Genomic DNA, 22,714 nt, shown 5'->3' with positions numbered 1-22,714 from the left:
GAAAAAGGGAAGAAAAGGCGAAGGAGGGACCGAAGAAGCTAAGATATCGTCGGATTACCGGAGCTTCATAACGAACCGAGATAAAAAAGAAACGAGATTGCGTGGCAATGAGACGCCGCGGGAAACGGCGAGATGGAAAAGCGTGGAAAGAGTCCTCGCCACGGTAGGGGAACGGGGAATTATTTGTACACGGTCGCACGGGCGTGCATCAGTACAATGGTATTGCTGCCGCAATTATATTCCCGTCGGTTGCGTGTTTTTTCTCCCTGCGCTCCCGAGGAGAGGAACGGGACGCAAACCGCGAGCAGCCAAATAATTTCGCCGCGAAATTAACGTATTTAGGAGGGAGCCTCTTTAATATGCGGCGGAGGAGTGTATGGCAGAGTGGAGCACGGCCAGCGTAATGCGATTACTATCGCTGGCTCCTGCGCGGAAGAAAAATACCCCGACACCAGGACCATCGGGGAGAGAAAAACACGGTGGAGGAAAAAAGAGCGGAATTATTAAGAGATCGGTCGCGCCGATCCTGGAAACCTATCCAGTCCGCGTAATCTCGCGGTCTTCCGCATAATTTCTTTCCCTGAAATGAAATTAACGAGGAACTCGCCAATTCGCGTGCGAATTATGATCGAACTTTGCCTCTCTTCTCTAAGAGAATTTTTCATGACGAACATTTAAAGAGCTTAGCGATGGAGTTAGTCACGCTTACTATTTCAATCGGAGAAAGGGAACTGACTCAATTCTAGGTTAACCCTTTAAGTACTTTGGGCGACTATAGTGACTAATACCTACTAGAGCTGTTGTGTACGAGTTGCAAAGTAATAACAGATGACGATTAAGAAACTCCATGGTAGTAGAGAACGTCTATACTTTGTAAAGAGGTAGTTCAAACTCACTGTCCAGTAGGCACAGCCGATCGCGTGCCACTTAATTGAAGCGGGAGGTGACAGGGTATCCTTGAGTGCGCCTACAAAGTTTCTCGCAATTACAAGTTGAAAGAAGTGCGAAGCAACGTGAACCCAGCAGTTGAGCGTGCACCGACGGTGGCAAGTCCGGTCTTAAGTAATTCTCCAGGAGGTAAAGATGTATGTGTTCGACACCTGCACCCTGATCGATTGCCTTCCGCTGAATCCATGCAACTATTCCGTTTCCCACTCGTTTCCAACGTACTTACTCACGGGTCGGTCGCGAAACGAGGACGCGCCGAAATGGGCCGCCATAATGCTCGGGGATTATTGCTTGCCAATAAAGAGAAAGGGGAGAGCGAAAAAAAGGTAAAAGCTCGGGCGAAAGAATGGGCGCACCGATCGCGGAAGAAGGTGGTTACCACCCCGCTCTTCTGTCTCTCCATTATCCAGTATCGTAGGTAATTTTCCAGCAGCGTGTACCACCAAACCTGGGTTACCCATTGTTTATTTCCTCCACTAGTCCTCGACTTCGCTCTCCCTTCGGCTCCTTCCGCGCCGTTTCTTCCACCACCCCCGCCCATCCTCCCCCATCGACTTCACTGCCTCCTCCACCGCCCCCTGTCTCCGCTCCCTTTCCCCCTTAGTAGCTACAACTCTCGTCAAGCCACCGCATTATCCCACCCTCTCACACACCGGTATTGATTCCGCCATACCACCCCCGCCGCGAAAGCCAGGGTTGCTCTCTTTGTGTGCAGCCGTGTGTTGGCCGACGCTCGCTCGGTCGCGTGTACGTGTATATTTTAGCCAACGAGAATCCCGCTTCGCCCCAGCCGGTCGCTCGGGCCACACGGTCAAAGCGAGAGCCAGCGAGAGCCAGCGCGACCGACGCGGAGCGGTTTAATAAATTACGCTAAACACCAGCACGAGTTACGCGACGACGCGCGCGTATGACCGCCCGATGCATCGCGGTCACGCGTACGCTGTTGCCGCTCGGCCAAGTCGCTGCTCGAATGCGATCCGATCGCCATCGACTCCAGTAAAAGTGATCAGGTGTGTCGGCGATGAATTAACATACTGCGGTCCTGGATGGGACGGGACCATTTCAACTGTGCGGTCTGTGGATGGGCTTCCGAGGCTCGTGCACGCTGTGCTAACGAATTCGTACCTATGGATGCAGCTGTGGTTGCCTGTCCTTGATGCTGAAATTATGGGGATTTGTTTCTGGACAATTTCATTCGGTCAGGTTTTCTGGAGTACTGTGGTAACTTTATCCTTTACAGGATGGGAATGAGCTGTTTTCTTATCTTCAATTTATCTTCGAGTAATCAGTTCTCTGTTACTCTGACAGACAGAGGAAGAGTTATGAAGCTGATGATATTCCTGAGGTTATAAGTTGCCGAATAACATCCGACTATCTACCTTCGTTAGAATTTCAAAGCGACTCGACGTTAACGAGCAATTAACGACAACTCAAGGGAAAGAGTATATCTCGAAGCAAGACTGTTATCGCAGTCGTCGCGCGATACATTTCAATCGCGAGAGGTCGCTATTGCGTGTACGCGTGGTCAAGCCGATCGCAGAGCTGATATCTCGAGTATAATCCAGCGTTATTTCATTAACTGGGGAGGAGCTGAGCATATCGTTGATCGCGTTAAACGAATATTCGAAGTGTTCAGCTGATCGCCGAGTCAATTAACGTCATCAGTGAAAGATGTAACACCGAGAAAAAGGCAGGGCGTAAACAAAGCTCTATGTCCACGAGTGGAAATATGAGAGCCTGCCAGGGATCGTTGCCATTTAATTACTCACTCTGCGTTTAATTAGCGATGAAGCACAGCTGGGAGCAGGTGGAGTTGCCTACCTTAAGGATACCGTGACTACGGTTGGAAGTCCTAATCCAACTGCTCTTAAGTACTTACACCGAGCCATCTCCAACGATTCGCGAGATAGCCACCCCAGCAAGAGAGAATAATTCAAGGGTGCATTTGCAGCACAGTAGCGAGATGAAGGGGCTAATAAAGATCAGCGTGGAGACTCGAAACGGAAGGAGTAGCCAAGAACGGAAAACAGGACGGCAGTCTTCGACTCCTTCATCCCCTTAAAATTCACCCCAGGATTCTTCTTGCGACAGATTTGAATAATGTAGTAGGCGAAGAGAGTGGGTAGCATGGTGCCGCAGCCGCTGCTCTCGGCCCCGACGCGTCTGCAATCTTGGAAATCCAAAACTTAAAAGCCGCGTAAGGGAAAACGAGGGTAGCTATGGAAGAGGGGGCACGTTTCCGGGATTTCCATTCGGCTGCCCATCCCTTGGCGGGACGCTCGAGTCATTAGGGGCGATTCGAAGCGCTCGACACCGAAGTTCCGCGAAACTGCTCTCGGTCCATCGACTCTCTGTTATCTGGACGATATCCGATTTAACTCGAGGCCACGATTTACAACCGCGACAATGCTTGGCCAGACCAGAGCTCGCGTCCTCCCTGAGATCTCGAAGCGTCTTCCATCTTCGACGGAAGGAAGAAGCTGTCCTCCGATCGATCTACTCCGCTCTCGTTTCCCTTACGCGACGACCTTCTAATTTTAGACCGTGCTATGGAGTACGTTCATTAATAACGTCTGACCGAGCAGCCGTCGTTTCGTAACCGCGAATAAATCGATCGCGCTTTTTCTCGATCGACGGGTCGGTATTCGCGCGCGAGAGCGAGCGAGAGAGCGAGCGAGAGAGCGAGCGAGCGCGACGCCTCGACACGCAACAGGAATTACCTTCGGTAAATACGCTCTCGTGTTCCAGCCGTGGCTCGCGCGTCCGACTGGAATTCCAACCGGTCGTACGGAAAATGACAAACGACCGGGGCAGACCGAGAGGAATAAATGCGCGGAGATCGTCGATAATATCGTGAGACGGCGCGCTCTAGACGCGCGCGGCTTTCCTGCCTTCCGTGGGAATCCTCGCTCGCTCGGAAGAACAAGACGCGAGATCACTTCGCTTCGACAGCTTGACCGGGTATTCTCTATTTTTCCGCGAGAGAAGATGGAGCACCGCCACGGTCGAACAGTCTCCTTCGACTGTGCAGTGTTTTCTCTATTTTCGCATTTCGATGAACACTCGTCATTGCCTTCGATAGATATGCTGAAAATACATTACACTATTCGTAGAGTTGCTGATTGTTATTTAAATTCTGTGTTTGATAAGGTGACTCTCGGCTCGACCCTCGAAAATGGTATTTACTGTAGAACGAGATATCGTTAAAGTACTGCGAGTAAACACTGCATTGGTCGCTGAATGAAGTCCAACGGTTTTCCTCGACGCAGTCGTTAAGTGGCCGATAACGAGCTTCGGGCGGAGTGATTAAGTCAAGGAAAAGGCGAAAGCAATGGTTTTCCTTAGAAATCAGAAATTATTTTATGTCGACGTGAGTCACGACAGAACTACAAGAATATCGATTAAATTTGAATTGGAGAGATATGGTTTCAGAAAATCCATAAACCAGACTTGTAGTAATAGTGGGCTTACATGCTACAGTTGTCTTGCAATAATCACTGTGCACAAATACATGAATCCACCTTATCAGTTCAAAGTTAAGATATGATACCTATTTAAGCCATTTTGCAACGAAAACCGGATGCGTACTCCGTGAGCAAATAGTCTTGAGTATCGTTAAAAACTGATACTTATGCACCTATTTCTTCCACAGTAGAATATACAGTGGCATGTTTCCGCTTGCAAGGTATCACCGGTAAAAAGATACAAGTTTGCTGAAGTCCCTGACGACCAAAGAAAAAAGAGATCTCGAGGGAGCTCGAATTCGCAGGGAATATGCGAGAGGAGCGGGGGCAACCGCGAGGAATTTAACTCGGCGAGTTCCGACGTCTGCCATCCGATTAGTCGGGCCGACGGCTACGGTGAAAACGAGGTCAGAGACGAGAACGAGCGGCGAAGACGGCCACTGCGGCATGCATGCACGCACGCACGTATTCTCGCCTCGCACGACCGCTACGCGTGCGCGATCGCGCGAGCGCGCGCTGAAGGAAATACAGCTCGACCGTAGAGACTTTCCGCTCGCCAGGAAGCCGATCGCTCGCTTTTCGCAACGAGCCTCTCGCGGTAATTCCTATAGCATAGAGAATGCTCCTTTACAAAAGGTTGCCCTGCAATTCTTTTATTTTTTAACGATTCTAAGCAGTCACATTAATGTAACATTAAAATCACATTAATAAACGTGTTCACTGCTGCCACGAAGCTTTGTTCTTGTCGTTTCACTGTGTCTTTTTGTTTCTGGAGTTTCTAAAAAAATGAATTACCAGTGAACCTAATCATAAGATATCGATCTATGAATCTTTGGTAAAAGATCTGATAAACAATGCAAAGACTGGCTAAGACTCGTGTAGACTTCCCAAAGCACCGCACGCTTAGCTATCCAACGCAATAAGCTATGAGTAGACTAGAGGAAAGATCAGACGCAGCGATGGAAATAAAGCTGCAGACGAGCAAAAGGAAGAGTTCATCGACACATAGCAGGAAATGCCGAGCGTCTGAAAAGATACTGCGGCTAGGAAAGAAATCGATACTGTCGTACACGTTAGGAAACGAGCACGTGCGAGTCGGTCGAATTTGCGACGCAACGCGGATCGGTGTTCCAGCTGGAAGAATAGGTCGAGCAAAGTTCATAAATTGCGAGCTCGCGGCCAGCGATGGGGGCCCGGGATACAACCAAGGAGTTGGCGACCAGCACAGAAGAAGAGAGCTAACAAAAATACCGAGAACACGGTGCTGGTATCTAGCTCGGCGCAGAATCACTCGAGAGTGCTCGCTTGCCACCCTGGCTCGCCTCAAGTCAGCTCGATTTTTCGCGATGCCTATCGCCAGCGAATTCGCGAGCTTGCAGAGATGAGTAAGAGAAAGAGTACTAAGGACTCCAAAGAGAATAATCATTTCCATGGCAAATTTTTAGTTCTTCCTGCACTATCGTAATCGTAAACCTATAAAGCTGCACTTTTGCACCCTGCTGACTTGAAGACTACCTCACATGTGTTCAACCTCCTGATATTGCATTTTGGTGTACCTACCCCCGATGGAAAAGTTAGACCTAGAGTAGAATTCGAAAAAATGCCCAAAAAATGAAATGAATGAATTTACGCCCCCGGCTTTAATTTCATCCTCGACAAGCCTTTTGGAATTCGAAGTTCGTAATGACCTTTTGATCCAATTCAGAGATCCAGCGGTAGAATCCCTGGAATTGCCGAACTAATTAGAACGCCAGATCGCTATAGAAAATTTACAGTGAACGGTGTTCCTGAATTTGAAATTTCAATTCCATAAACCTGTTGAATTTAGACAAAATTTGGAGCCTTCTCAATTCGAGAATTCGGAAACAAGCGGAGGACTCGAAAAGTAGCTGCCGCGAGTCTCTCTGGCTTGGACCTTGAGCGGCGTGCTTAGTCGATCAGCGAGAGTCGGCAAGACGGAAAGCCAAGCGGAAAGAACAGAGGGAGGTGGAGGCGCAGAAGGGGAGGGAAACGCGGAGAGTACAATCGTCATGAATCTAGCCTAACCTATAATCTGGCGCTCGCGTGGCTGCGTACCAATGTCGGCACACGACCAGAATCGTGCACGTACACGCACCCACACATCGGGGGCCGCGTAACTACGCCGCTGCGCGAGCACAGAGAGAGAGCTGGCCACGCACAAGTGCACCTACACACAGACGAGTGGCAGGATTACGTAAACCACGAGGCGAGTATAATACGATCAAACGACCTACAAATCATGGGCTTCGCTTTCCGCTTAACGCGAGAGCACGGCTTAATCCTACAGACGATCGCTAGACGATCGGATGATCGCGAATCGCGAGTCCTCTGCTCCATCCCGGCGACGAATTAACTGCCACGTGTGCACAGAAGTCTTTGCTCGACGACCATTTACTGTGAGAGCGAGCCTCTTCGTGGTCGTCGCTGAATTATCAGCCAGGAATAGCTTGACTGAGATAACGGGAGACTTCTAACACATGTGCCCAGCCAGATTGGAGTAGGAAGTACTCCATGTTTGAAGAAACTGCGCGAGAAACACTAGAGATTGTTTCCAAAACACGCGGTCTACCTTTTAGGGTAACTTAGAGCCATGAAAATAGTGAATTTGTAAAATAGAGGGACTCCAATTCCTCCCACCACCAAAAACTCTTCAGAAACAAATATCTACTCGAACTGAATGGAGAATCACGGAGGATTGAACAAGTTTAGTGGAAGGTCGGTCTCGCGAGGGATTCGGATAATTTGCCAGTTCTTCAGCGATCGATCGGCTGTTCGGTGCACTCGCTTCAGGTGGACGCGCACGGAAGACCGTAATGAATTTCTAGCTGGCGAAACGCGGAACGAGCCACTGGCAAATGATCGTTATTTGTCCTAGTTCGAGTGGTCAGCCGCTATCGGTGGCATCGTCGCGAGGCGTCATCGTCATCGGCGCGCAATCATCAGAGCTCGTCGGCGAGTCGTGTAATCCCCAAATCGACGTGTGCCGCGCAGCAGCAGCAGCTTATTGTTATTTGGACACGATGCATCGAGTAAATCCGATATTCCATCGTCGTAACGGTGGATGTTCCGTGAGCGTCGCTCGAGTTTCGGAACATAACCAGGATCAGGATATCCGCAGAAAACCCTTCGATGTTTGTGAAAGCCTTCCGTTCCGTCAGAAACTGTTCCCGACAGTTTCGAGGCATTCGAGTTGTCTCTGAACCCTCTCTGATCCGCCTAAAGTGATTGCAGTGCTTTTCGGACTGAATTTCGGAGCGAAGTCAAATATATGCACACGCTGGGAAGTTACATGCCACAAAGAACTGATAGAACCAGACCAAAGCGATTTTAAAGGGTTAACGTTTGTCGTTAACCCATTAAATGCGCGGTCTCTTGGCTAGGAACGCAGTTTCGACTATTTAAGAGTGATTAACCATTCAAGGGACCCAGTTTTATCTCTACCCATGCAACTGCATAGGCAACCTCCAACTTTTCTTTCCTCAAATTTTACCAATTTCATCTAAAACCTAATTGACTTGAATCTCTATCATAATTATCGTACAATTTCTAGATATAAACTGATGGAGAAATTTTTCGACAATTATCAAAGAAATCGTGGCTATGAACGAACGTGAGGAAATGAAAAGTAATTTATTTTGTCAAGAAAATGTCATGCACGTAATGTTAAAGCGATTACTAAATTTTCGCGGTGAGTTAACTCGTTCCCTGAATTAATGGATTAAGCGAGCGAATCGTGGTTAATATTCTCGCAAAGACGGTCGTCGCTGAAGTCTGAGCATCAGCGAACAGATTGCCCGCAATGCAACGGTGGAGAAGAAGGGATTACGCGCGTTTCTCTTGGCAAACAAAGGAGGGCCCGCCGGTTCTGCGGCTCGCGTGAAAAGGAAGAAAAAACGGATCGTCATTCTTAATTGTCCCGCGACCACGATTCAGAATCCTTTGTTCGTTACGTAACGAACAGAATGATATACACCTCTCTTCTCGGCTTGCCTCTTCTGTCGCATCGTGTTTCTATTAATATAGACAAGGCGTTGTTCATTGCCATAGCTCGGTTCGAGACGATCCATGTCGATAAACAACCGAGACGTATGTTCGTCGATCGCGTTAAATATCACTTTATCGCGAAATTTCGCGTTTGAATATGCATCGTGCCGCGACCTATTTACACAGCAGCGTCGGCGGGAATAAATAAACGTGGATGGGGGTGGGCAGTTTAGCATCGGACGACACGTGCATTCTGGCGATTATTTTTGCTGGGTAATTGAGCTACTAGAGAACACGGTGCAACGATTTCTGGTAGAATCGAATCGCCAGTGGGCGGACGAGCAATGCTCGGTCCCCTAACGAGTTCGTGACGGTGGCTAATTAGGTTAATTGAAGGCGTGAGACACCGACGTATCGCGTTGTCTCGTATTTTCCCTGCAAACGATCGCAGAACCCTCCCCGACCTGGATCTTGTCGATTCTGATCCGCGCGATCCTCTAATTATTTATTTAATCGAGACCCCGCCTTCCCTCCATGTCCCACGGGTCACGTGCGAGCTTGCGCGATGGCTAACTACGGAGGTTTTAAGCGCTGACTTGGGACAGGAATATGGTTCGTTAAATATTGCGGGATTCTGGTCTCGAAACGGAAAATGAAAAAGTAGAAGGAAAATGACGAGCAGACATGGGTTTTCAGAGCGGGGATGGAATAAGTTGGCACACAGGAGAGCGCGAATGTATCGGCAATGTAAATATGCAAGGGTGCGCGTGAAAATTTCCATTTAGCATTTTTACACGCGAACCCTCCGCGTTCTCCCCCATCGCCGAAAATTCCTCCCTTCCGAGAGCACGATAAGCCCCGCCAACATCGTAAAGTCAACGGCACGTACAAGCATCTCACTTCAGCTTTATCGCTCGATTATCCGCGAAACTGTTTCGTTCGACAACGTTTTTCAGGTCAAAGTTATGGCATTTCGAGGAGAACTTATTCCGTGGACTTTCAGTTACCGGAAGTTTAAATAGATAGTATTCAGAACTTACACGATTTCGAGTTTTTACAGTTAAAATCTTTTGTACAGGAGCAAGTTTGCGCCAAACAACTTAAAACCTTGAAAAGCTGCGCAAAGTTGCTGGAAAGAGTTCCCTGAACTTCCACGCAAGGTATTCTAGAAAAACATCCTACCCATTTAATCAAACTTCACCTTGAAGAACATTGAATCACTCTGCATGTTAATTGATTGGCGAACTCGTTTATGCAACAGCTACGAGTTCTAGCGGAGAGTCTGTCTCCTTCGAAATGGGCTAACTTTGATTCTAAATCTTTTCCGAAATAGTTTGCGCATTCGAAGCAGGTACGACGAGAAAATGGATTAGAACTAAAGTAGTAATGTTAAATATGATTAATATGCTCTCCTCCCTTTTCCCATGAAACTCAATTTCACGAATGAAAATTTGAACGAGAAAACCAGATTCCACCACCTAGAAAATGCTCCAACCCACCGTTTCCATAATGGAAATCGATAAAATATTAACGTGGTGATTTTTCATCGCGCTTTTTCGAGCCCCTGCCACTATGCGTTGCGTTTGCAGCAGGTTCGCCATTAAATTCCACCGCGCTCCAATGTTTCTTTGCCCTTTAGTTCCAGCACGTTTGGCACGAGCATATCGCGACGTTATGGCGCAAGTATACGAGCGGCTTTGAACGCACGTCAAAGAGCAGCTTTCGGCTGCTCAGCTGCGCGAATGGCTATCGACGATCCAGAAAACGTAACTCGCGAACGAGCATCGTTGCACTTCGGTTCGTCCATGCAGGAGAATATATTTAACGAGTCGAAAGGCTAGGTGCGCCGTTACGCAAGCGGTATTTAACTCCTCGAACGCTGATAAGCCACGGTAATGTCGGAACGAAAGCTTCGTCGTGGCTTTCTCCGTGCCGCGCACGAATGGAAAAAGTTCTCGCGCTCGTCTAGCAAAAGGGCACAGGTATTTCGAGATACTGACACGCGCAGCGTAGCAAGTGTCGTTGCTACGAGGACACTGGCTTTCCTTCCGTGTCGCCTGGAGAAAAGTTGCCCCGCCAGGATTTCTACGCGTAACTCGTTGATCTTGTTTACGATCCTACTACCCGTGAATACGTAACGCGCATAACCATTTGGTAACGGTCGCCTACTGGTAGAGTAGGAAACAGTGTTTATGACTGGACGATGGTCTGTTGAATTGGGATAAGTAGGTAGCAATGGCAGCAGAAGGATGAGTTATGGAGATTACACAGTGATGAAGAGATGTTAGGAAATGTAAGATTGAAGCTAAAGGAACGATGTAAATTAGCAAACCTGTACGTCCTGTTTGGCTGTACAATAGATATGGACAATATGGGTATACGTGCATGTTCTAGGATATTCTTGACAAGTTTTTGGGAACTGCCAGCGAACGCTGGCTATTCGCGTTTTAACTGACGGCCATGGAAAAAATGTGAAAATCTTCGACATGCTGTCTGAACCTGTTTTTCATGTTGGTCGATCTTTCGCGAGGTATGGTGAAACAAAATACGATACTGACAGTACCTTTAAATCGGTGATGCCCATCCTTTTTATTTCAGCATCGAAGGCCTTCAATTTCAGATATCAAACAACTATTTTCTATTACCATGTGTAGAATCATAGCAAGACATTAGGGGTGTCAAACGATACCCAAGGATAAACGACTGTCTTTGCTCTATTTCATTTGGACGAGACAAAGGCGAGCAAAGAAGAGAGAACGCGAAAATAGGTAGCTTCTCGCAACTCGACACCTGTACAGGGGAGAATACTCTCTCGGCAACTACGACAAGCTTTCAAGGTGGCGAAAGAGACCTTTCCACCTGCCCGCTTCTGTAAACACGTCGTCGTACAACCGCGAGAAGGAGAGGAAAAGCAAGGAGGAACCTCTTATCTGCCCCGGAGAAATAAAACGCACGGCCGCTGTTATCAAAAAGAATGCCCTAGCCCGTGGGAATGCGACACGAGTGAGCCGCTTTCCTGGCGAAATGCGGAGAGTTCAGGAATCATCCCACCTACAGAATCTCATGAAATGGGCGTCAATCTCTTACCCAGGGCTCCTGATTTTAAAATTTAGGTCGCGCGAGAATACTCCAATCCCATACCTTTTAGCATTTCCCCTAGTACATTCGTCTATGATACCTGCAGGAGCTGCATAGTGCATATATTTTCTGCTATTCTTGTGTATCCAGGTTTCAATTTTATAACTGTCAAATTTTTAAATTTTCAAATATTCAAATTTTCGAATTTCCAACAGTCAAATTTTCAAATATTCAAATTTCAAAATTTTCAACGGCTAAATTTTAAAATCTACCACAATATCTCAACACTCCATATTTCACGATAGCTTCGAAGCACGTGAACACGCGTCAAGCGAGGCTCGAATCTTAATCGCAGGGACGTTCCATTAATTTCTCTCGCTGCTCGGGGTCCCAGTATCGCGACTCTGGACAGCACCTAGGAGCGATTTCACGGAGGCCAGGTCGCTTATAATCGCGCTGGTTGGCGGGCAAGGTCTCCATTTAGACGCGTCGTTGTTTCTGACGCTGGCACGGCCGAGTGCATTACCCGCGGGACATATCGGAGAAAAAGCCGAGGCCCCTCGAGCCCCATACCCTTTTCGCGCGTCTCTGCGCGGTCCCTCGCTGCCCTCGTCGTGCTCGCTCTAAATCACAACTTTTCGCCGCGTGCGAGCCACGCTACATGGAAATGCAAATGCGCGTCGTTAATCTCGGTAATAAATACGCGCGCCTGCTGCTTAAGTTCGCGGGCGAGTCGCGGCATAGTCTCGCCGTGGGCACACACGCGTCCAACTTGTCCCCTTCGTCACTCGACCCTCTTCCTTCTACCACCCTCTCGGCCACCATTCTCGTGCTCGTCGTCTTTATTTCCGATTACCGAGAGCTCCAACTACCAATGTGTCCCCGCGACCGCGACGCAATCGACCGATAAAGACTGTGCGCGATTTTACGATCTCGCCTCCAAGTCGACGATTTACGGCCTTCTCGCCCCCTCCCTTCTGTCTCTCTCCCTCTAGTGTTCATTTTCCTGCTGAATAGATCGCCTTGAATCTCTTTGGGGTTCGTTGACCTCTGCGCTCTTCGAGGGAGAATCGAAACACCGATATCCGATGAACTAATGGGGCAGACAGAGTGATGTGCGGAACACTCTTCATGAAGGACACAGTCTACACCTGAAAGCTTCTGGAACGCTCGCCTCTAAGACATTTACATTTGTCTTCTCAAAGATGAGATTCAGGTTAGGCCAAAAATAATAAGAAGCAAACCAGTTTGCGTGTTCTCTCCAGGTTGTATTAAGACAACGCTGCAGATGGTTATAATTGGAGGTTCAAGAAGAACAGGAAACCACCCCTTCTGGCTTGCGAAGTATGGGACACAATGTGCACTGGTCGAACAGGATTTAGAGAACCGTTCAAAGTTAGCGTAATAACGGACGCGTCACGTCCAGGGACACCGAGTGTGGGCCGACATTCGACGGGTGTTGTTTCAAACTTTCCTCCCACTCGAAGAGAGACGTCATGACATTGATCGACCTCGTAAATGCCAAAAGTAAATCTCCTTCGCTTTTTTTGCTCTTCTCTCCCCTTCTCGCGCGGTCTTCCTGGGCAAGCACGAGTTTCTTTATGCTTTCGTTCGAATCTAGCCTCGAGCGAGGTGCTTCGACAATTCTGTTTTATATGGCGTACGATATGACTAACTTCTGGATTCATAAAGCCTACCAGCTGCTGGAGGTTGTACATACAATTCACGGAGCAGAAAATGTCGCGAAATTTTTCGGCTAGACAGCAGGTGCGTCGCGCGACGGTCGGAAGTCCACGGAGGTCGTAAAACTGTTATTAGGAAAGTTTAAAAGTCGCGTCACACCTGTTGAGTACCGAGGGAGAGGCAATTGGCGACGTTCAGAAGGTCACTCGCGCGCCGTGCAAGAAATCGTATCGATAATTGAGGGTCGACGCGGACACGGTTCTTCTTGCATTTCTCACCCCCATGAATTCCCCACCCCAATGAAAAACAGGACACCGAACTTGTTCGTCGATGCTTTCTCTGTCGAGGACTGTGCAAAAACGTGTAGTGTTCTAGGAGCAACGGTCTCAATTAAAGAACAGTTAATTCCCAATCGATCGTTCTGTCTCGAGGAAGACTTTGAAAGCGAATCTGTGGTAAGAACGTGATCAGAAAGAAGCAAGAGTGTAGGGGGGTCAAAGAGGGTTCGAAGAGGAGGCGATCCATGTTTACGAGCCATGGGAGAGACTTGACGAGCCATCGGCTTTGCCATAACGGCCGTGTGGGATTTCTCTATAGACCCTTCAGGCAGCTGCTACCGGCTTCGGTATTCGTCTTCCAGATTCGAGACTGAAATCGGAAGACCCTGAGGATCGTAGGTGCGTCCAAGGGCCGGGCCAAATGTTTCCACGAGGCGAAAAGAGGGACGGAGACGATGCCATATGGCGGCTAAACGAGGCATCGAGAGAAGCTATTTAATACCCCGGGCCAGCGACGAAAGACGCTAAGCCTGCTCAGGGGACTGGATAACGAGGGACGCTAACGAAATAATTTCAGGCACGAGTCCCGCTGTTATGGATACCTCATATCAAAAGCGATTTAAACTTAAGCGATTTAAGCTTTCGTGACCGAGCTCTAATTACGGTCACCGATTCGAAAAATAGATTCGCGACACAGACTCGAACTCGACAGTTCAATCTGTCAGACAGTGTAGCGTTGACAAGCGAAAGGGAGACGGATTTAAGCGCGCGGAAAACTGATCTGCCATCTGTCACGCGACGTTTGTCATGCAGTTGGAATACAAAGCTATCGTTTGCCCATTCATTTTTTCCATTACCGCGTTTAATATTCTATGCCCGCTTCGATCGGAAAATATTTCTTCGTACTCCTCCTCAGAGGCTACCAGTTAATCAAGAAGAAGCAGCACAATAGGAGCTCCATATTATCGCAATCTTGAGGTAGTTGAAGCACCCTCCGTTCTCAGTAGCTACGCGATCCCTTAATCCCGTCTCCCCCGAAAACGCAACGCTGCCGAGCTTTTGGACTCGAGTATCGTAAACGATACAAAAATAAAACGAGAGAGCTGTGGATAGACTTACCCTGACTGGGGCACGGAACAGCGGAGCGGCGACGGCATGCGGATTAGCATGGTGGTTAGCGTGGTTGTGGTGGCCATGGTGATGGTGTCTAGTGTCAGGACCACCTCCTGCAGCCGCCTGTTCGGCCTGGACCGACATCGCCGCGCGGGCCTGTCGTTCCCGCTCTCGAAGCCGGTCCCGGTCCACGCTGAAACATTCAACAATCAATTCGATTAGTTAAACTTCACCTTACAGTAGAATGAGAGTGTCGACGCTGTGACAGGGTCCTCGAGATAAAGAAACGCTAATAAGTTCCAATTATTAATAGTAATTTTACGTAACTAATTTATAGTACACGATCTAATATGAATCTAATAGCTCTGTTGAATATTTCTCTCGTTTGGCCTCGAGGAAGCCTATCCTCTGGTAAGTCCCGTTGCCCAGAACATATTAACCCAATATTCGATTACAAAAACCAATTAACACGCGAGCAAAGAGGCTGGCAAAAAGGCATCGCAGGTAAGGCTCCAAATTATACAGTTGAGTGCTCGATACAATGCATTCCAAGAAACTCAATCCTCGTTTCACATTAGCGTCGACCCAACGCAAGAACTTCTCCGCGTAAAAACTGGCGGGATCGCGTTGCGTGCCGATGCTCAATATCCGTGACATTGAGTAACTGAAGCTTCTATTTTAAGTCGGCTTCTTACATAAAATTCTCTCCTGTTTCTTGCAGACTAGCGCAGTTCGAGTGTAGCTAACGCGACGAGGGATTTGCCCCAAGATCACCGCGTGTCTTCTCTCGACTCCAGCGACAGGAAAGGCGAGGAAAACCACGGAGGAAGAATTTTATTACGAGCACGACACATCGCTGAGAATAACTCTGGCGTTTTAGGAAACGCTGTGAAGAAGGGAGGGAAATGGACGGCGCGAATAGAGGCAAGAGATTCGTGAGGAGCCGTAGAAGAGAGCAGCTGCAGCTGCGGTGAACACCTGTTTAGTCGCATTTCCGGCCATGTCGGGGCACACCGAATGAACCGAAAGAACCGACGCACTACTTTAGACCACCGATAACCGGTCGTTGACGATCGTCACGGATTCCAAGCGCCCCTGTGCCACTGAGCGGGCTTCCCTTGGCAACATCGGTGACCGTGTCACTGGTTATCTCGTACAGTTTGCTGAATTAATTCCTGCATACAGGAGAAAGTTCACTCATGCATATTCATCACTTTGTCTCTTATTTTTGAACGTGTAGAAGCGAATATGTGAATCGAATAAGAGTTGAGAAACTGAGACGAAAGACACTGATGCAATTTTTGACCATCCAACTGTTTTATCGAGGACTATCGTAAAACTCTGCAACATGAAGTCGAGTTACTTATCACTCAAGAACGTACATAGAGATTTGAAAGGAAACTCGGTCGACGAATTGGTTTTAAATTCGGTTAGATTCGCCTGCTTCTCGGTCCGCGTCGTCACGCGGTTAATGTGTCAGCTCAGTGACTGTATTTCCATGCGGAATCGAGATTAACGCGTTGACTGACGCTAGAACACTTACCAGACCATGACTACTCGCTCTTGGGCTCTCGTGAAGATATACATTAAAGTTACTTTTCCACCTTGTTACCTATGAATCTATCAGACTCGTCTACTAGAACCTCTTATCGCCTTCACTCATTATCAGATAATCGCTATACTTAGCTAACACACAGTATATCACATTAAAATCTCGACACCTAATATGCTCTCTCGTATCTTAAAGAATAACAGCACTATTCACACTCGTCCGCGCGTTGATTCACTCCAGAAGAATTGATAATTTCCGTCAAACGTTGATCGATTCCTGCGCGCGAGTATAGTAACCAACCGTGGACGATTGCGCGACTGAAATCGTGGTCGGTTTATTTCGTCACTTTTTCATACGCGGCGGAAATGTCGACGGGAGACGAGGAAGGGGAAAGATGAAGCGGCTCGATATTGCACGTGCAAAATGCACGGAAGTTTATGGAAGCTCCATGGGACGCGGAGTCCACAGGCCAGGATTCGAACAGTGGTTCGCGTTCGAGTCAGGGGCCACTGGCCGACGAATCGGCGACGAAGCATCGCGCGCATCTCTTCCCATTACGAGTTTAGATACGACTGATTTCCTGGTTACCAAAACGCGCTCTCATCCCAGTGGCTGACGAGGTACTTTCTCGCGTAGCGGAACGCTCTGATAAAGCGCGCACATTCGGCACGCCACGCTATTGCGCCGCGAACCGAGTCTCGAAATCCAATACAAATATCTGGCCGCGCGACGCGGATTGATACGCTCGCGGAACACCAATAGCTACGAAGGGAGGATCTCGTTGCTCTGTGAAACGCTGACTATTGCTAAGAATGAAAATTACCGAGGGAAAACTTTGTGACGGTTCCTTGGTTGATAAGGCGCAGGAGAAGTATGATTGAAATGCTTTGACTGGGACCAGACTACGAAGATTGACTTTGAGTTATGGATCAGTCGAGGGTGGTAGAACACGATGAGATATTTTTTGTTGGCGAGAAAACGTCTTTTTACTTGAAAGCTACTATTTCGACAGGCTATTGAGAGGTTCTGTATTTCTGGAATTAAATTGAGTAATCAAATTCCGTATTGTTTCTAAAATTTGTCGATTTATGCGAGAATCGGTGAAGTGAAAAGCGTGAGGGTTTGGTTCTATCGAATGTCGGAACGACGTGACACAAAGCCGGTAAAGTTCATCGCACTAACGAAGCCTGCGCGTTTTCGTGATTAGCGCCTCGGTAAATGGACGGGAGCCAACCCCTCGGCTCCATATTTGTGCTCTCGAACTTCCGTTAGTCGAACGATTTTCAAAAATTTCAACCCCCTCGACGCGTCCATCGATGTCATCGAGTGTCATTTCGCTTCCAGACAGACGCAATTGATCGTCAATTCAATAGGGATGTCTGACGCTTTTTCCATTAATATAGCCTCCACGCCAACGTTAATCTATTGAATAAATGCTACGAACCAATTCACGAGAATTTTGCGATTCTTTGAAATAGTAGACAGCTAGTCTTTGTTGATAGCATTCCTATGAATATGTATAAGCAGCTTGTTTGACTACCTAGCGACTGATAATGCGGTGCAGGTTTGGTCGACTCGTAAATAACGATACCTTTTTCAAATTTTCAAATTTTTAACGGCCAAAATTTTTGAATTTTTAAACATTCAAAACTTTGACGGTTGAATTTTTAAATTTTCGAATATTCAAATTTTCGAACATATCTTAGCCACCATGTAATGATATTTAAAAAGAAATATCGGTAGCTTCTGTTCCGTGTCTACGTGCATATCAGGGTAGAATCAAATGAGCAATTTTAACGTTATGGTCCAACACCCGATCTCTCGTCCCCCTGAGCGAAGAACTTGGCCTGATAAACGTCTATTTATAAACCCGTTGATAGACTGTGTGCGAGATATTACAGACCCATTCCCCTGTTTAATATAACAGTGAAGAAGCTTCCGCGAATCCAACGAGTCTTCCGAAAGTGGAGCAACGAGGGCACCGACAACCGAGAGAACAAATTAACTGGGATTTTTGAGCTATGCAAACGTCTGTAATCGGATGACTGGCAGGGGTTTCCCGAGCGAATCGTTTAGCGAGAAACCGATCCGCCCCGGGGACGGAACATCGCCGCCCGGAAATAATTAACCCGCGTTAATCGTGGTCCATTTGAAATGGTAACGAAGAAGGAACGATTGGAAAGGTCTGTTGTATCAGTCGCGATTCGTGACAAATACGGGGGAAAAAGAGGGACGAGGAGAGGCAATCGACGGAAAGCAAAACCAATTGATCCGACGTCGGTTTCCACTTGATCGTTCCACTTTCTATCCTCCCGTATCAACCGTTCTGTTCGAACGGTCGATCGAGGCGAGGATCGTTTTACGAAATTAATCTACTTCGCCGGTTGGTATGCTCTAAGTCGGCAGATAAAATTCCCATTTTCATTTGTCGTCGGCGAGGCACAGTTCGACCGCGACAAGGGCCCCGTCGACGTCGCGGTGAACGGACAAAGACGAGCGAAAATATTTTTCGAGCTGTTCGCTGATCCGCGTCGACTCGTATCGATTCACGTGGTCGGTTCGTAAAAACGTCACCGACGTTCTGGGGGAAAGAACAAGCCCGGCCATCAAAGGGTATATTCCCGGCTTTCCGCCTGGCCTGTGTCCTCTTCAATCGCGCGATAAAGGATTATTACGTTATCGGGGCTGAAGCGAACAGGTCTCTCCTCTGTCGGTCAATAAAACACATCGCGCGACCATGTTTTACGACGAACTATCAACCGTGTTCTGCCCTTTTCATACCGGTCGATAATTCGCGTACGACGCTGACGGATTCCAGGTGGCGGTCTCCCTCTCCAGCGGGAAATCGGTTAACGCGCCCCCGACCTTTCGATTCTCGATAGCGCATCGCTCGGGTGTATTTACTGAACAAAAAAATTCATATACCTATCGCTCTCGACCCAATTGAATCCTCCGATCGTGGCGAAGTGTCCTTTTTAATTGGAAACACTCCTGGCGTCCGCGACACACACGCGCAACCGTGACAAATATGAATCCTAAATGAAAAGTGGCGCTGGATCCGTTTCGAATAAGCTGCGCGCACGGCGGCATTCTCGTTAATCAACTGGAGAGTCCGACGTCGATCTGGTCGAACGAATCGGCCAGGCTCCGATGATCGTGTATCGTCTCGATCCCCGACAGATCAGCAGATTTCCCGCGTTTTGCAACGTCTCTGGGAAAACGCGCAGATGTGTAACGCGTACCGGTTTAGGATCGATCGACGTCAGCAGTGACGCTCGAGCAACCTGTGACGCGCTATCATCCAGTTGCATGTGAAACGCTGCTCTCCGATGGAAATCCAGGAAAGCAGCGTGTTTCACGGACTTATCGTTCCATTTTATACAGTATCATGCTATATTCACAACGTGGGAGTTACCGACCCTTGGCCCGCCCACGACTGCCCCCGACCTTTTACCGCAGAGGGTCTTAAATTTAGTTTTCGAATAAATTACTCAAGTTTGTCATACAACACGAGGTGCGAAGATTGTTAACCTTTAGCTCGAGGAAAATAAGAGCTCGTGGTTAAGAGAACACGGTCGAGCGTCTATAAAGAAGCGTATTCGTTTTTTCGATTGTATGGAAATGAGGATTCGTCGCGGAAAGTATGATAATCTTCGATCGAGAAACACTTTGACATTCGGTGTATAATTTCAATAACATCTCGCGAATGGATCTTCGCTTCCATGAGACAAACTCTTACGCTCTTCGTAATTAAAAGTTAATGCGAAAAATACACGTATCTTCCAATATCTATCGATTCTCAGGGGAGCCAACAAAAGGTCCCAGAGAGAGCCTGCTCACCCATACTCTCCTGCTATATTATCCTCTAGACATCCAACAGAGTACCCACTCGCATGTATACATTTAAACGAGCGCGCGAAAGAGTAACGAGCGCGTTGGCGCGCACGCACACGACGGCAGCGATGCACGCACGTGGCCGTACGTGTGGTGAATTGGATTCAAGCTTAGGCTAGGTGCTCGGTAATAAACGCGACCGAGAGAGCGAAAGTATTCGTGCGGGAGAACGAGAAGGAAACAGAGAGAAGATCGACAAGGGATAAAGATGGACGGAGAGGGGCGAGCGGGGAGGGAGCAGAGGGTGGAAGAGGGGAGCGAGTGAGTTGTCGCGTTTATTTTGAGCCGACGAAGGCTAAATGTCGGATTGCGCGGTCGCAAATTCCCGCCGATTCGACGGTCTTTTCCCTCTCTTTCTCTCTCTCTTTCTCTCTCTCTTTCTCTCGCGCCGTAATCACTCCCCCTATCCTTGTTTCCTCCTCACTTGCGGTTCTTAATTACCGATTGCATTGGCTCGCAATTACGATTAGCGAGAGATGAAATGATCCATCGATCTGTGATCGATTCCTGTTACGATTCGAAGCAAACGCGTTGAAACGCGTTGCGGTAGGAAAATCTCAGTTTCTCCTCGACTCCTTTCGCGATTCGATTTTGAGAGAAGGTTATCGCGAGAGGATCAAAGATCGCTCGCGAAGGAATGTTCCACTGGCTGAGATTCGAATGTTTTCGCGAGGCGACAGCTCTCCGACGTGAGCTGTCACGCCGCGAAACCATTTTCCTGTTGAATCGCAATCGGCAAACCCAATGACTCTGTTCCATTGACACTGACACACTGACATCGTTTCGCGGTACGACAAACCTTCGAAAGCCGCGTTTCGTTCTATGCTCGCGCGCGCACGCTAATCTCCTTGAACGGATCCAACGCAGCGATAGACGACAGAGGAATTGCTCGTTGCTTTGATGGATTTTACAGCTCGACGTCATTTTTCTCGGGATTCTGTCGAGCACTCGTCTTTATGAACGCGCTTCAACCTTATTTACACTTTCGTGGATTTATATGGACGTGGAGTTGAAAATAAAATCAGGTCTTTATATTCGAGTACTTTGATTTATGACGCTACCTCTACGTAACAAATAATGATAAAGACTGATCTCAGATCTCCCGGATAAGTTGATATGCCCCAACGTGGCGGAATTTCCTAAAATTGAAAAGTTGTCGAGAATATTGCTGCTTCGATAAAACGACACAATGTTGTTATCTAAACAAATGTTACGAGGTACTAGCACTCGCCACAGTGTATCTCGCATTCCTAACTATGTTCGATAAATATATTCAATCGATCGACGTCACGAGCACGTCCACTTTCCTCGAACGCTCAAACCGCTCGAGAATATCAAATATGCCACTCGGTACTGCGTCAATGTTGAAACACTCGCGAATTTTATTACCTAGAATCTTGGTCGATACCGGGCAACAGCTTTTAAGGTAAAACTACTATTCATCCAGTGGTCTCCAGGTAAAAAAGCCACTAACAATTTGTTATCAATTATTCCCTCTCAACGTGAAGAACAACTTGCCCTCCAGCACGACGAAGCTTTTGATTTATTCCGTCGAGGCATCCACGGTACTTTGCCCTTCGACAACTCGTTCGACAAGCTCGAAAAACGTTTCCAGACGCTGCTGAACGGATAAAAAACTTTTGGAATTAGTTGGAACGCGCGGCCAGTCGAGCAACTAATGGCACGTAACTCGGTCAAAGTTCAAGAACGGTCCTCGGCCAGTCTTCGGCTCGATTTTTCCCTCGTTTCGACGACGCTCAGCGGGGTCGACGCGACGATAATGTCAAGCCTGGTCGCTTCGCAATGTCATCCCGACTCGAGAACCGAAGCCGCCTGGACGGAGTTGCGTCTTGCCCATTGTCGATAACCATTACGTAATGGCTCGCCTAACAGCACAGCCTATAAAAAGGAAACGAGAAACGGTCGGCCGACTGCGGCAGCATATTTAACCAGCATCGGCGTCGCCGAATGTTTGCCAACTTGTGGCAGAAAAGAAACAAACGTCAGCATCGATGACGCTCGTTCCTCAGAACATTGTTGCTCTTTTTTAAACGTCCGACTGCCCCTTTTGTCCCACCCATCGCGTCACGACGCGCTGCTTGCGCGAGTTTTGAACACACTTTCCCGCTGTAAATCAGGCACGCGAGCGAATTCGTTGCGTGCGCAGGCTCTGTGGACGCATTAAATAAACCACGAGATCAACAAACGACCAGCGTTAAAGCAATATCGATAAAAGATTAACGATTCGCTCGTTCGACCTTCGACGAGCGAAATAATATTTGATACGTAAATAGTTTCCGAACGAAAGATAAAACGTGCACGGCCGATTGAAAAGAAAAGCGCGTTATCTGTGACGCCAATTTCCGCGCTTAATCGCCGATATTTTCTATCGGGCTCTCGCGTGAAACGATCGAGGAGCGCGATTCAATTAATTACCGACGTTTTAAGGGGAACGGGAAATACGGGAACGTGGCCGCCGGGGGGCATTGGGCAATTTAACGAACGACGAAACCGGCGCCCGTGCAAAAAACTTTCCCTCGATATTAGCGGGCACGATTGAATATCGACGCGATATCCGTTTGCGTTTCGCGCAATAGGAAATTAACATCTCGAAACGTCGATGCTCCGCGGCGAATTTTATCGTCGTTCCGCTGCTCGTTATCGCCGATTAAGCCTATTATCAGCCGTTATCGCGACTC

General features: G+C 48.0%; 1 protein-coding gene across 4 annotated transcripts in view; it reads right to left on the bottom strand.

The window, feature by feature from the left end:
- Positions 1-22,714, bottom strand: part of Lilli (AF4/FMR2 family member lilliputian) — a 139,580-nt gene that overhangs the window by 63,314 nt on the left and 53,552 nt on the right. For all 4 annotated transcript variants that reach the window (XM_076381524.1, XM_076381525.1, XM_076381526.1 and 1 more), the window contains one exon: positions 14,576-14,762. In XM_076381524.1, the coding sequence (XP_076237639.1) occupies positions 14,576-14,762 (187 nt within the window). The remainder of the gene's footprint in view (positions 1-14,575; positions 14,763-22,714) is intronic.

The sequence above is a fragment of the Calliopsis andreniformis genome, chromosome 6 (genome assembly GCF_051401765.1).
Source record: "Calliopsis andreniformis isolate RMS-2024a chromosome 6, iyCalAndr_principal, whole genome shotgun sequence".
NCBI lineage: Eukaryota > Metazoa > Arthropoda > Insecta > Hymenoptera > Andrenidae > Calliopsis > Calliopsis andreniformis.
The sequence above is the reverse complement of the archived record's forward strand: the minus strand, read 5'-3'. Positions and strand labels throughout refer to the sequence as shown.